The 15,142-nt window shown below is 37.1% G+C and overlaps 1 protein-coding gene across 2 annotated transcripts; it reads right to left on the reverse strand.

The window, feature by feature from the left end:
• Positions 1-109: 109 nt before the first annotated feature.
• Positions 110-9,229, reverse strand: akap12a (A kinase (PRKA) anchor protein 12a). Of its 2 annotated transcripts, none has more exons than XM_065254169.1 (4): positions 8,816-9,229; positions 7,337-7,436; positions 727-6,607; positions 110-609 (listed from the first exon to the last, which is right to left on the reverse strand). In XM_065254169.1, exons 1-3 carry the CDS (start codon positions 8,918-8,920, stop codon positions 768-770), a joined length of 6,045 nt encoding a protein of 2,014 aa, XP_065110241.1. In that variant the 5' UTR covers positions 8,921-9,229; the 3' UTR covers positions 110-609; positions 727-767. The 2 variants fall into 2 exon arrangements, with proteins under 2 accessions (XP_065110241.1, XP_065110251.1); XM_065254179.1 differs by having other exon boundaries at positions 8,769-8,829.
• Between the last annotated feature and the right edge of the window lie 5,913 nt (positions 9,230-15,142).

Consider the following 15,142-nt stretch of genomic DNA (forward strand, 5'->3'; position numbering starts at 1 on the left):
CGTTTAAAATGAAAACACTGGGACAGTCCAGCAATTTACTTTTGCGTGCTTGCATACTGAAAAAATATATCTGCCCAAACTGTACACATCATGGTATACAAAGACAATAAGAGTGCAAAAAGAGGTTTAATAACTGTTTAGCATGTTTAAAAGTGATAGTTGTAGAGCATTGCGTTAGCAGCGCAAAATGGCATGGGTTTAAACCCAAGTCTGTAGCGATTTATAAGAGAACAATCTATCGGTTAAAGTAGGCAACGTCGGTCCTGGAGTGCCGATGTCCTGCAGATTTTAGCTCCAACCCTGATAAAACCATGCCTACCTGTAGTTTTCAGGTGACACTTGATTAGCTTATTCAGGTGTGCTTGATTAGAACTGGAGCTAAACCTTGCAGGACATCAGCACTACAGGACCGACGTTGCTTACCCCTGTGTTAAACAAAACATATTTTTTTGGTTTATCACTTTCCTTCTGGACATTCAGTAATGCAACTCTATTTTCTTTCTCAGTGTCTTGGTGATTTCTTTGTAGACGTATATTCCTGTATAGAGCTCCTGGTGATGGAGATGCTGCTAGTTCAGAATGATTGAAGACTAGTCGCACTTAGAAAACCTGCACACAAAATCATCAAAATGAATGTGATTATTTAAAAAAAAAAATCCTGACAACAACAAAAAAACTAAATTTAAGTGTGATGATTTTTGAATGTTATGCAAAGAAACCACTTACCAGCTCCCTGATATTATCCATGTTGTGTGGCAAGTCAATGCTCAGATCCCAGAATCAGATACTTCTTGGGGTGAAACATCTGTTTGCATCATTTGACAATGGTCATCTCCAACATTATCTACAGCATCCTCCCACACATCTTCTACCAGTGACTGAGGTTCTGTTGGAGTGACCATGGGTGCTTCATGCTGCAGGAAGCCCTTGGTTTTACCTGAAGAAGCAAATGTCTTTACCTCTTTCTGATTCACGAGTGATGGTTTAACATCATCTTCAGCCTCAACTGAAGGCTCCGTCTTTGTTTCTGTTTTGTCCTGCAACATTGTTTCATTTAACGTCGCCATTACATCTGGAGGCACAACTATTGATGCAATAGCAGGTATCTCTACTGCTGGAGGTACTTGTGATGCCTCTGGTACTGAAGTCCTAGTAGATGTCTCTATTAAACCACCCACAACTGGTGTTTCCACTGGTAGGGTCACATTGAGTGTTTTTTCAACTGAAACTACAGTCAGGGTTTTCTCTGGAATCATAACTGGGGTATCTGCAGTTAGATTTGATGTGGTTTCCACGACTAGGTCCATGGCTGAAACTTCTAGTACTGCAGTCATTGTTGGTGTAATTTCTGGAGTTGCAGCCTCTCTTACAATCACTGAAACCAGAGCTGGTGTCAGTACCACTGGAGTCTCTGCCACTACAACTGCTGAAGTTTTAGTTACTGGAATTACAACTGATGTTTCTGCTATAGTAGTCACATCAGAGGTAACAAGTTGAGACGCAGGCTGTGTTACCATCACTGAATCCAGATCTGGTGTTTCTACCATTTGTGTCATACATGATGTTTCTTCTTCTGGACTCACAGATAACATTCCTGACATCGGACCGACAACCTCTGTTACCAATGCTGTATCTGTAACCAATGCTGTTGTTTCTTCCACTGTTGTCACAACTAATGTCTGTGCCATTGCAGCCACAGTTGGTTTAGGTGATGTGATGGAAGTAACTGGAGTTTCGACTACTGGGCTCATAGCTGATGTTTCTTCTGGTGTGACTGCAACTGCAGGTTCAGCCTCTGTCACTAAAACAACAGCTTGTGTCTCCACAGCAGGAGCTAGAGCTGGTGCCACTACCACTAAATCTAAAACTGGTGTCTGCACCACCAGGTTTGGCATTTCTAGCACTGGGGGCCCGGCTGATGTCTGTGCCACTAAAGCTTCAGTGAGTTTGACTGTTTCTGCTGCTACTGTTGTTCCAGTTGTAGTGTCTACTGTAGGTGCAGCCTCTGTTAGTATGTTAGGTGTCTCTACCACTGTGATCACATTGTGCATCTCTACAACTGTGTTTACCACTGGATCAACAGGTGGTGCTTCTTCCATTAGAGTCCCAACAGATGTTTCTTCCACTGACCTGCTGTCTAGAGTCACAATTGGTGTAAGTAAGTCTGGAGCTGCAGCTGATGTCACCATCAAAGTGGTGAAATCCACTTCTTGCTTTCTGACCACTGTTGTCAGCATTGAGGTATCAGTCTGTTTGTTCAGTGATGTTATAGCAGAAGTGTGTGTATCAACAGTTTTTGCCATGGATGCAACCACTGGTGTTTCTACTTTAAGTTCTGTAACCACTGATGTCACGACTAGTGTCTCCACGCTCAGCTGAGTCTCTATTTTAACTTCTGCCACCATAGGCTTTTCTACCTTTGGTTCTGGCATTTCAAGAGTTGCTGCCCTGAGTTCAATTGCTTCTTGTGTTTGTATCTCAGAAACGGTAACTTCTGGTGTTTCTGCTTTAATTTCAGAGGTCAACAGCGGGACATGTACTATGGGTGCTACTTCTGGTGTGGTAACAGCAGATTTCTTCTCTTTCAGATATGTTACTGCTGGTATTACATCTTTAATTTCTGCCTTTTCTATTTTTAACTCCATTGCTACTGGTTTTTCTAATAATTGTTCAGGAGGTTCACATGTAAGCCTGGTCTTTTCTGTTGCTTCATCCCTCTGTTCAATCACAGTATTGTTGTCTATTTGCAGAGCAGCATTGTTTTGTGCCATTTGTACAGACTCGGTCAAAGCTGTTACAGTCACTTCAGTTAGAGTTGGCTTTGGGCTTTCAGGTTCCAGTTCGGTAAACTCAGGGATCTTGTCTTTTATTTCTGGAATAGCTACTGTTACTGACTGTACTCTTGCCTGGTCCATTTGGTCACCACCCATTGCTTCACCACTTATCAGAGGCATTGTTGATGTATCCTCTTGTTCTGTTGTCTGTGTTAGCTCAGATATTGCAAGTGCCTGCACTTCTAGTTGGACCTCTACAGGTTTCTCTGACTGGTTTGTTGTGTTCTCAGTAATGACAACTGTCTCTAATACTTCACCAGTCTTAACTTTCTTAGTTGTTTTTGGACTGTGTCCAATTTCCTCTGTCTCAGCTTCTCTTATCTCATCTTGGGGCATCACAGACTCAAGATCTGTCAGTATTACTTTTGAACTATCTCCAGGACATGTTGTTATTTCTTTGTTCTCTAATACATCCATTGAAATCTCAGAAACATCTTTAGCCTTAAATGCATGAGCTGTCTCTACATTAACAATTCCTACATCCTGCTCAATTATTTCAGGAAATACCGTACAAATATTTGCATAAGCGAAAACCTCTACATTTTCCGAATCATCACTTTCAGAGTTTGTAAACTGATCCTCTTGCATCTCTGCAAGTTTCTCTTTTTTAGAAGTATCAGTGGTGTCTACTTCTTCACTTGCACTTTCCATCACCCTGATATTGTCCACATCAGTATCCACTTTGTTGATAGACATGTCAAGTTCTGTTGTAACTTCATCCACTTCTACAGTCTCCTCAACTAACACTATTCCTGGAAGCAACACCTCCTTGCTTGCCATCTCCAGTTGTTTTTCTTCAAACTGCACTCTGGATAATGATTCAACTGCAGTTTCTGAAATGGGTTCGGTGTTAATATTTCGATCCACTCCTAATGCAAAAACATTTATACTCAGCTCTGCAGTTATGTCCTTAATGTCCTGCTGTGCAATCTTTTCCTCAATAGTATCTTCCACTTTTTCTTTAATGTCCTTCATAATCACTGCTGAATCACCTGCTGAAATCACTTCATACACATCATTTATTTCTGTTTCTGCTGTATTTGGGATTGCATCTTTTATGTCCACTTGTATTTCATGTTCATCTGTATGATTCAATTCAACTTCTATGTGTACCTTTTCGTCTGTTGACTCTTTCTCAACTTTAGCAGTTACTTCAGTGTAGTTTACAGGTTGTTCCTCCAACCTTAAATGTAATGGACCCTCTGTTTCAGGACCAAGGGTGTATTCTGTAATGACCTGATCCAACAAAGCTTCACTTTGCATTGTATCAATTATTGGCATTTCAGCCGTTCTGAGTTGAACACCAGTTACTAGTTCTGTTATACATTCCTCTTTTTCATCCACCATATGCACCACATGGGACTCCACCGTCACTTCCATAAGTGGCTCTGCCATCAGTTGAATTGCTTGCTCTACATCTAGTTCAGTTTTGGTGGCAGCTTCTTCTACTTCATTCGTAGTTGTTATAATTACTTCCCGACACTCTGTCTTCACTTCCCACATTTGAGCTTCATAGACCTCATCTGTCCCAAATCCTGCTACTTCAGGTGCATCTGTAAGGTTATCAGTCACTAATTCAGTTGGGACAGCATCGCTTACTTCAGGTGTCGCCTCTACTAAAGGTGCATTGAGAAATTCTTCAACAGATTCTATTTCTTGAGATTTAAGGCCTGTACATATTGCCGATGCCTCTGTTCTCATATGTGCAACCAAAACTTTAGTTTCTCCTCCTGTGGTTGTATGTATTATATAAGGTGAAAATGACACTGCTAGAGATTCTTGGCTTTCATCCTTCGTTGTTACTGATTGAAGGCTTGGAGTCATGCAGATGGATTGAAGACCTTCTTGAAAGATCATATTTGACATTTGCACACCATATTCAGCCGACACTGGAGTGACGTTTTCAGACGTCCTGGCTGATTCTGTAAGTTGGGAGAGTGCCGAGACCATTTCAGTACTGTTATCCCCAACAAATTCCTCACTTGCAGGCTCTGGAGCGGTGACCGCATCAGCTGTCAAATCTACAATGTCTTCTGCTAAGGTGTCATCCTGTGTTACCCATTCAGCAGATGTTGTTGGTGTTTGGATGCTTTCCTCTATGATCCCTTCCTCTGGTATATCACTCAGTTGTTGGTATTTACTTACAAAGTCTGTCAGTTCTTCAAAGTCCTCTGATCGAACATGTATGATTAATGGTCTCGCATTATTTGAAACTTTACCTGCAACCTGCTTGGGTTCAGACTCATTGGGCGTGTCCTGTTCTAACTCTTGTGAATTCACCTCTGGCATCTCATGTTCGCTTGTAGCTTCAGATTGTTGATCCTTCACCTCTTTTACACTTTCAGGTTCAACTATTTCATACTCCGACAAAGGAATAATAGCTGGTGTTTCGTCATCTTCATCACCTGTTTCAACATCCTTACCAGTCTCATCAGATGATGTCTGTTCCTGCCTTTCATCAGATCTTCTCTTTTTACACCCCGTTATAAGTTTCATCACAGAAAATGAGTCATCTTTGTTAATTTCGCTGTCTGAAGGTTCATGTTCGGATGAACTACCTTCTCCAGTTCTCACCTTCCTTTTGGGGGTGACCATTTTTTTAAAGGTTTTCCATGTTGACCCTACCTCTCCCTCCCCATCTTGCTCATTGGAGGATGTAAGATGATCATAATCACCCTCAACAGAACTTCCAAGTGGAGATTCAGTTGTTTTCTCATATTCGTCTTGTGTTTCAGCCTCGTTTGTTTGTCTAGCTCTTTTTTTAGCAGAGCTGCCACAAATCAGGGCCTCCCAGGAAACGGTGGAGTCAGATTTCTTTTTGGACTCTTGAGGGCTGTCATCAGCAACCTGCTCCTCCACAGCATGTTTTGATTCTCCAGCCACTGGTACTTCCTCTTCTTTCTGGACCTCTGTCAAATCTAAGGATGACTCTGTGACTTTTTCCTCATCTTCAATTTTCACATGCTTATTTTCTCTCTGCCGTCTTGAGGAAAATTTTCTAAAAAGTCTTTTGAAGGGGCTTCCTTGTACCTTATCTTTCTCTAAAGACTCTTCTGCAGATAAAGTGCTCCCTTTCTGCTGTGCATCTTTTGGTTCTTCATACATAATACTAGGGATATCAAGGCACATGCATTTACTATCCATCTTTTCAGTTCTCTCTGACTTCTCTGAGTCTACACCATCTATTTGATCAGTTATTCTGAGTTCCTCTTTCTTAGTTTCTCTGTCTATTTCATTTTCTTTCTTTTTGTTTCTTAAACTGCCAAAGATTCCCTGTGTAAAGAAATGCTTGATCGGTGACATCGGCTCTTCTGATTCATAACTTGCTTCAACCACATTTGCCTTTTTTGTCTCAGGTATGACTTCTATATTCCCTGTGCCGTGGTCAAGCTCTGTTTTATTTTTTGGTTTTTGAGAAGTTTCAGGTGTCTTGGGCTGGGCAGACACCAGATCATCATCTGATGTGTCTGCCTCTTCCTCTTCTTGATCATTTGTTAGTAGCCTTTCACCGTCAGTTTTGTCACATGCGTCTTTTTTCAGGGTGAACTTAAATCCAACAAATCGAAATACTTTTTTGAAACCAACTTCATTGATACTGTTTACTTCTGTAATCTCCATAGTTTCCTCCGTTACGGTAATATCCTCTTCATGAATCATCTCTCTGCTTTTGTTCTTTGTTGTTTTGTTTGTGTTTGGTTGATGGGAGACCACATCCTGAAGGTCTTTAATTGTCTCTCTGCCGTCTTCTTTCACAGTAACAAACCCTGAGCAAACTGACAAGAATTAAAAAAGGATTAAAACCATCATTTACTCAACTTCATTTTGCTTCAAACAGTAAATGGTAAACGGTGGCCGAGGTTGTCAGCCCCTTTAACATTCTGTATTTTGTGTTCCTCTGAAGACAGTCATACATGTTTAAAAACAATATTTGTGTAAATGATAACAGAATATACATTTTTGATAAATCTAACCTTTTAGGGGTGTCAAGGGATGGTAAATACATTAAACATTTGTACCGGCATCTTTACTACGGTATTATTATTATAATTATTATAATTATTATTATTATTATTATTATTATTATTATTATTATTATTATTAAGTGCTTCTTATATTTGAAACATAAACAATAAGGAACAATTAATAAAAACTAGGCTTTACTTACACAACATTAAAAAGTATTTAACATTTCTGTGTTATAAATCAATTTGTATGGAAATTTTATGTATAAATTCAATGGTAATTTAAAGAAATTGAAGGGGACAATTCCTTTTGCTTTCATGTACAAAAGTTGTCACTGGGGTGGTATCTTTTCAAAAAGTAAACATTTGTACCTACTGTATAACGTGCATATTGGTACCTCAAGGGTACACATTGGTGCATACCAAAATGGTGCATATTAGGAAATTTTTAAAAGCTACAGTCCCAGTGACAACTTTTGTACTTTAATTTGTGAGTGTATGGCCCAATGAGAATAATAGTAGTAATATAATTTTACCCACCATCTGTAAGTACCCTCTCTGTTAAGTGTCCATTTATTTCATCTGCATGGTTCTTTGTCTTTAGGTTCAAACTGGAGATCTGTCCATTCCTCTGTGGCAACTGTGTACAGAAATGCACAGATGAATCTGTGACACACAATCTAAACAAAACATCCTTATATGATTAATCAAGAAAAGAGGAAAAATGTATTTTTTGCATATTTCTAATATTCAAAAAGTCCACGTCCCAGATACCAATTTGAAATTTCCAATGTTTTCATCATCAGTAAACTGACTTTATTTATGACTATTTAAAATTAATCTTAAATGTAATAAAACTTTATACATGGATTCAGACTGGCTGGACTTTCTGAATGTTTAACAATGTCGCTTAACCAGGGGCCTTTTAATTATTTATAAATAACTACAACAAAAAATAAATGCATATTTACAGACTTCCTGTTAAACTATAGCTGACCTCATCATGTTAACGTGGGAAATCGATGTACAGTGGAGTGCAGCAAAGGAAAATTCCATCTATCCTTTGGGTAAAGAGCACGACTGTATCCCAATTCATTAATACACACAAACTAGGCTTAAACAACTAATAAAACGTACCAAATATTGCAGAAAGATGAGTTGTGATGTGGCATGAACATATTTTTAAAAGTGTACAAATGCATTTTATATTCTAATACAATAAAATGATTTAGACAGCAAATTAAGAAATTCAATTCACATGATAGGGAAACGGCAGTGATACAGTTTTGTTGTTTCTGATGTGTCAGTAAATAGATTTTTATTGAAGAATGTTTCCTAATCTTTGTAAGTCACTTTGGATAAAAGCATCTGCTAAATGTAAATGCCTAAATGTGAAAGTAGAAACAATTTGGTGGAATGATTGTAGTTTTACAAATACCATGGTTAAATTATTATTGTGGTGAGACCGGAATACATTTTTGGTTACTAGGGTTTACTAAGCAAAACCAAAAAGTGGTTACAATAATTGAATCCCAAACCTTTGCTCCCTTGTCATATTCAAGCTCATCTAAATCTACATGTACACTCAAAAAAATGTACAAGAACAAAAGTTCACTTTTGTACCTAAAAAAAATGTGCATATTGGTACCTCAAAGTTACATATCTGTACCAACATGGTACCATCTAAGAGTGTATATTTTTGTTGTAACTGCATTTCTTTTCATTCCTACAGAGGTAAATACTAATCATGCTCTTCAAATTCCTTCACTGTTGTAGGCCTATACGCGCAATATATTCTTAATAAAGTTTCCGAGTCAAAAATCTGACCACATGTCAATAGTCTGCCGTCTGCACTGACATCATTTTTGGGCATGTTTAGAAGCAAACTGCATTCACGATGCCCCATAATCTGTCTGTAGCAGCTCATTGTTATGCGACACACAACTCACATTTTCCAAGAGAAAGATGTTACCTGTAAAGCTTTAAGGATCATCTGTGTTTAGGTTTAGCTTATCTCACCGTGTCATCCTCAGGAGCATCGCTCGTCTCTGCAGTCCGCTGCTCCGCCGCTGCGTCTTCATCATCTCTGCTGTCCCGTTGCGCGGATGACGCGGTAACTCCCATAGCTGAAAGCTTCACTCTTTCTCTTCTGTTATCTTCCCTTTCACCCGACACAAATGTAAAGCGACAGAGGACATCCAAAGATGTAAGTCGAGCGGCGGTCGGACTCAGAACTGATGCAGTTTGGCTCGATGCAAACTCTTTTAGGACGCATCTTTACTGCGCGGTCACATGAACGCGCTATGGCACGCCTCGACGCATCAGTGTCCTGAGATGACCGCGGGGTAACCTGTACAATTAACTTGTTTATTCTCTGTACTATCTATTTAAAATAGCATTTGTTTATGTAAAGGCCCAAATTTATAAGATGGATGAAAGGGTTCTCTTCATGTATGTGGATATATATTTAATAGGACATTTGCATTTATGATAATGAGAGATTGACCACATGTTCTCGTTAAACCATTAGGAAAAACACATTATTTTGCACATAATCATTTAGATGTCACGTGATCTAAATAAATTTGCTTAAGTATCAAGTTTTTCCACACTCATAAAGGTTTCAAAGCTGTGTGTACAAAATATTAAATTTGTAATTCACTCAGGATGACTTAAACAGATTATGTAGGTGTGGAAATATCACATAATAAATCACTGTGTTATTATGACATTTAGAAGAGATGGAAAATGTATTTTCCTTGTATTTAACACTTTCAGCTCCTAAAATTAAAAGACTTTTCTGGCCATATAGAATTTTGGGCATTTAACAACTTAAAAAGCATGGACCCTGAGTGAATTAAAATCAACTGACTGCTAAAATGTTGTTCTGAAGAGGTGCCGCCTTCATCCTAATGAAATTTGAGATAAAAAACACCATGTGAATGCAATATCACGAGTTTAACAAACTGATGGAGGATCTTCTGCAGTGCTGTTCTTATGTTCCACGTTTATGATCCAAGGATTCCTCTGATAATCCAATGTTCATCTAAAGATGTCTCAAATTTGACCTTTCAATGCAGTGCAGAGAGCAGTGGTTCCCAAACTTTTTCCTTGCCCCCCATGTACATATACGACAATATGACCCCCCAATCTTCTACATCCATCTTTCCGTTCGATTTTTCCATTAAGTTGGCAAGCACTTTGAGATGGAGCTAGCAAATTGAAATAATTATTTTAGATAATACTTTAACTACCTTATCTTGGAATTGTAAGCAAAAATTATTTTTGAAAATACTTTTAAAAATATTTATAAAATTATTAGTTGAATGTTTTATGCATAATTTATTTGAGCTCAAAGCGGATGCCCACTCTGTGATCTCCAAAAAGTACCACAAAAGCAGTCTGTAGATTTTGTGCACAATATTTGAAAGGGGGATTTCACACGAATTTTTTAACTTCTTTAACTCTGTGGACCCTGTACCGGGTCCAGAATTATCTTATTTTGACTTAATATAAAATATTCCTGTAATTTGTAATGGTCTGTCATGGACCCAGTACCACATATGAGATACTGTTTGAAAGCTTAGACTCTCTACTTTCTGCAGATATGCATCACTTTGACATATCTTTTACTGTAAGAAAGTTATTTACAATTAATTTACACCATCACCCCCCCGATATTTTTTAATATCTTTTAATATTCATATATTTCATGTTTTTCAAGTATGACAAACATGGGCAAGTCTTATATCAAATGAAAGCTCTCAGTCTCAGGAATAAGTCTGCAGCGTTATTTTTGTCCTATTATCATCACCTATCTAACAATCATCGAATGAATAATGAGGTAAAAAATTGTCTTTTGTAAACATATGGGAAACTTGAGTGTGGACTGCCTCAGATAGCACATATAGCCACAAATGATACACCATCTTTTATTTTAGGTCCTACTCTAAAAAATGAGTCCATTCACAGCATTTTCTTTGGTTGTGTTCATAATCAATCCCTTGCTATTTATTATATGTGCAAAACAAAAAATTAATATTTATATGAAAAATTTATTTTCGCACACTTCAGTAAAATGAGAATAACTTTTGAATGCGACATGCTAATGAGTTCATTCTTTTTTTGGGTGTTTACTGTCTGCTGCTGGTAACAACCAGAACTGTCTGCAGTCTGCTAGAGCACACAGAACCAGAGTTATACAGTATCAAAGATAGTATTTACAACATAAAAAAAGAAAATTTGGTGTTTTAGCATATGAAAAACCACATAAATAACACTATTTGTCACAAACAACAGCTTTTTATGTAACTTCAAAGGGATTTTTGCAAAATGATATAAAGATATTGCATTTATTCCACTGTATGTGGTTATGGGAGCACTTCAAATGTTTTTTGGCAGAAATTGTACACCATAAGCGTATTAGTCCTCCCATCAGTTGGAGTAAAATAACTTTTGCATTTATTATGATAGAGAAAAAATTCCTTTTTCCTCTGTAAGCTGGCAATTGCTGGAATCAAACAAAACTGTCTGCAGGTTTCGTTACCACTCAGGGCCAGAGTTATACACTTTTAAATACAGACTTTAGAAAAAAAACATCAAAAAGCGCCTATTTATTTTTGTGCTTATTAGAGAACTGACAACACATACAACCATGTTTAGCACTTTTAACAGTGTTTTATGTAATTTCAAAGGGTTTCCTGTAAAATGATACCAAACTTTTGTATGTGCACCCTTTGCATGTGGGTATGGGAAGCTTTTGAAATTGGGTAGGCCAAATCCAGGCAAAAATCCCCAAAATAGCCTCAGAGTGTTAAGATGTAAATTAAATCTTTGGTGTTCCCAGCTCAAAATACCATACAGATCATGTTATAATTGAGCTGATCTCTGCATTAAATGGCAGTGCCGTGGTTGGATACTATAATAAGATCCCTTTCTGACATCACAAGGGGAGCCAAATTTCAACAACCTATTTTTTCACATGCTTGCAAAGAATGGTTGACCAAAACCAAGTTACCGGGTGATTCTTTTTCGTGTTTTCTAGGTTGATAGAAGCCCTGGGGTCCCAAGCACTTAAACATGGAAAAAGTCAGATTTTCATGATATGTCCCCTTAAGTCTTCCCATACGATACATGAGTAAGACTGAAATGTAATGTATACATTTTATACATAAAATCAAAGTAGATTCAGTATATACTCACAAAACAAACAAACATGTCAATGGTGATGACGTGTTACTGGTGCACAGATGCTAGATCAGTCTCAGGTCATGAATCTTTGAGGGGCATTGCACTTTTATAAACAAAGTGTTGGACTTGCATTTCACGGGAGCGTGTGTACTCCGTCTGCACACATACGTATGTAATCTTGATTTGTTTTCTCATATGCCAGGTAGCATCAGTTCATATATCAGCTTGAATCAGTATAAGCTGTTCCTTCACAATTCCAGATGCATGTATTAAAAACGAAAGGTCCTCACAAAATGACACATAAGCAAACAGTTCAGTATTTGCAGACATTTAGTAACTTTTATGAGAAATTTATCTGTGCCATCTGTACACAGAAAGTAGCTGGAGGTGCATAATCTGTTATTTCTTGTGTAAATAGACATTTTGGCATATATAACCATAAAACAATCACAAATTATCTTTGTTTTATCTTGTTGTAAAGCATTGAAGAGCGATTTCTAAACCCATGACAAATATAAAGGGTAATTCAATGGCAAGTCCTAAAATTTCTGGAGGTAATCACAGGAACAGTTAATCTGAGTCACTCACAGATTGTCTAACTAAAACCAGCTGATGTTTTCACCAGACATTATACAGTTTAAAAGTATCTTGAAGCAGAATGAAATGACATGCTGATAAATAAACTATACAGGAATACAGAGCTCACCTATTGTAAAGGTCTGTCGGTGTCACCAATCACAGATTAAATCTCATAGGGTTATGACAGAAAAATATTACATTTACACAGACCTGGGGAAACAGAGGAATGATTATATAATTATATGTTTTGCTTCTTTGCTCTGTAATGGTAAGTGAATTACTGATATCTAATTTAAGATAATTTAATGTTTGTTGCTGGATTTAGTAAGAAAAAACAGATGTTTATGTACTTTTCAATTTTAATGGGACTTAATCTGGAAAAATCTTGGACACACATCATACGGTTTTTAATTGGTTCTTTATTTTTTTCACTAACATTGTCTAAAATAACAATATTTTTGTCTGTAATGGAAACATATTAATATAACTACAAGTGCATTATGTCAGCAGTGCAAAGGTCATGGGTTCAAACCTAGAGAAAACACATACTGATAAAATGTATACCTTTTAATGCACTGTACGTTGCTTTATATATGTGTAGCCACTTTCTAATAGATACATAATTCAAATAGATACATTGACAAACACATTTCCTGTGCATAAACTCACCCTACATAAAGAAACTTCTGTGAAAATGTAACCTATGTCAAAGATTGAAATAAATAAGAGAAATCAAACTTTAAAGGGGACTTATCATGACAATCTGACTTTTTCCATGTTAAAATGCTATAATTGGATCTCCAGTGCCTCTATTAACCCAGAAAACGTGAAAAAGATCAACCCAGTAACTTAGTTTTGTAAACCATTCTCTGCAAGCATGTTGAAAAATAGCTCATTGAAGTTTGGCTCCCTTTGTGATGTCAGAAGGGGATAATACCGACCCTTAATCTGCACTATCCAACCACAGCACTGCAATTTAGTGCAGAAAGAGAGAAAATATTTGACAGCACAATTGAGTTTCAATATCAACAAACCACAATTATGGTGACCAGTGTTTGCATTTCATCAGCTCATTTGCATTTAAAAGGACACACCCCAAAACCGGCACATTTTTGCTCACACCTAAGTGTCAATTTTAACATGTTATAATAAATTATCTATATGGTATTCTGAGCTAAAACTTGCATATGTACTCTTAGGACACCAAGATTTATTTTTACATCTTAAAAAGTCTTGTGAAATGTCCCCTTTAATGCTCCAAATCTCATCATTAGATTATAAGACTTGAATTTCACAGTCAACATCACAATTTTCTTAGTTTTTTTCTAATTATGTTTATGATAATAAAGGTTTCATATTAAATATCAGTAGCAAGTTAAAAGTGCCTGCAACAGAATAACAAACCACAATACCAAAGAGAAAACCTTGACTCCAATGATCAGCCTAAAGATAAGGCAAAGTAAAAATATGTTGCACTGACAAAAAGGGGACTTTGATCATAAAATAAAGGGATTGTAAACCTGATTTTACTTTATTCATAATTCATAAATTATATTTGCCTAAAGAGAGGCGGCTGACTGTGTCCTTTATTATTCTGGATCAATGCTGAGCTGTGTGTGTTAAAGGATTATAACTCTACACTGCCATCATGTGGCGAGTTTACTACATAGACCGAAAGGCCTTTAATCCTTAAAGGGATAGTTAAATGAAAATTTTGTTATTATTTACTCACTCTCATGTTGTTACAAACCTGTATACATTTTTTTTGTTCTGATGAACATAAAGGAAGATATTCTGGGGAATATTTGTAACCAAACCGATCAGAAGCCTCCATAGATAAAAGAATACTATGGAAGTCAATGGGGCTTCATATCGGTTTGGTTATCAAACTTTGTGTTCATCAGAGCAAAACAACATAAGTGAGTGAGTAAATGATGACAGAATTATCAATTTTTGGTGGACTATCCCTTTAAATGGGGTCACATTGATAAACATGTGTGATAATCATTTTCATCTACACATCAGTGTCGCTGAGTCACTTTTAAGGGAGTGACTGTGTGTTGTCAGTGCAGATGTTTTTTTTTTTAGATGTTTCACTTCTGCTTTGTCCCTCACATGATTATTCTGACTGATTCACATTTGTTCTAGATCAGTTTTAGACCACCGTGTGCACTTTTAAACTAGTTGAATGATTCCTTTTTAAGATTTTGTACAGATGCACACAACTTTTGCCTAAATACAAATATGGTATTAAAGCAGTCATGCAAAAAATAGTTACGCATATGCTGACTGTGGGTCTGTGGTTTCAAAGCTGGTAAATGAATCGTATTCTGGTGATGAACCCGGCCTATGGATTCTATTTAAAGTACAGTTTTTAAACGCATCATAGATCAAAACTAATTCTTTGTGGAAAATAAAACACTTTTTGAACAAAGACACATTGTTAAATATATTCAAAAGCTGTGTAGTCTGTGGTTAACAAAACGAAAAAAGGGAAGAGCAATGCAAGCATTGTCTGCAGTATTGTTAGTGAAAGACTGAGGTTATGCATTAACAGCCCTATACATTTCACATGCA

This window comes from Paramisgurnus dabryanus, chromosome 17 (assembly GCF_030506205.2).
Source record: "Paramisgurnus dabryanus chromosome 17, PD_genome_1.1, whole genome shotgun sequence".
NCBI classification, from domain to species: domain Eukaryota; kingdom Metazoa; phylum Chordata; class Actinopteri; order Cypriniformes; family Cobitidae; genus Paramisgurnus; species Paramisgurnus dabryanus.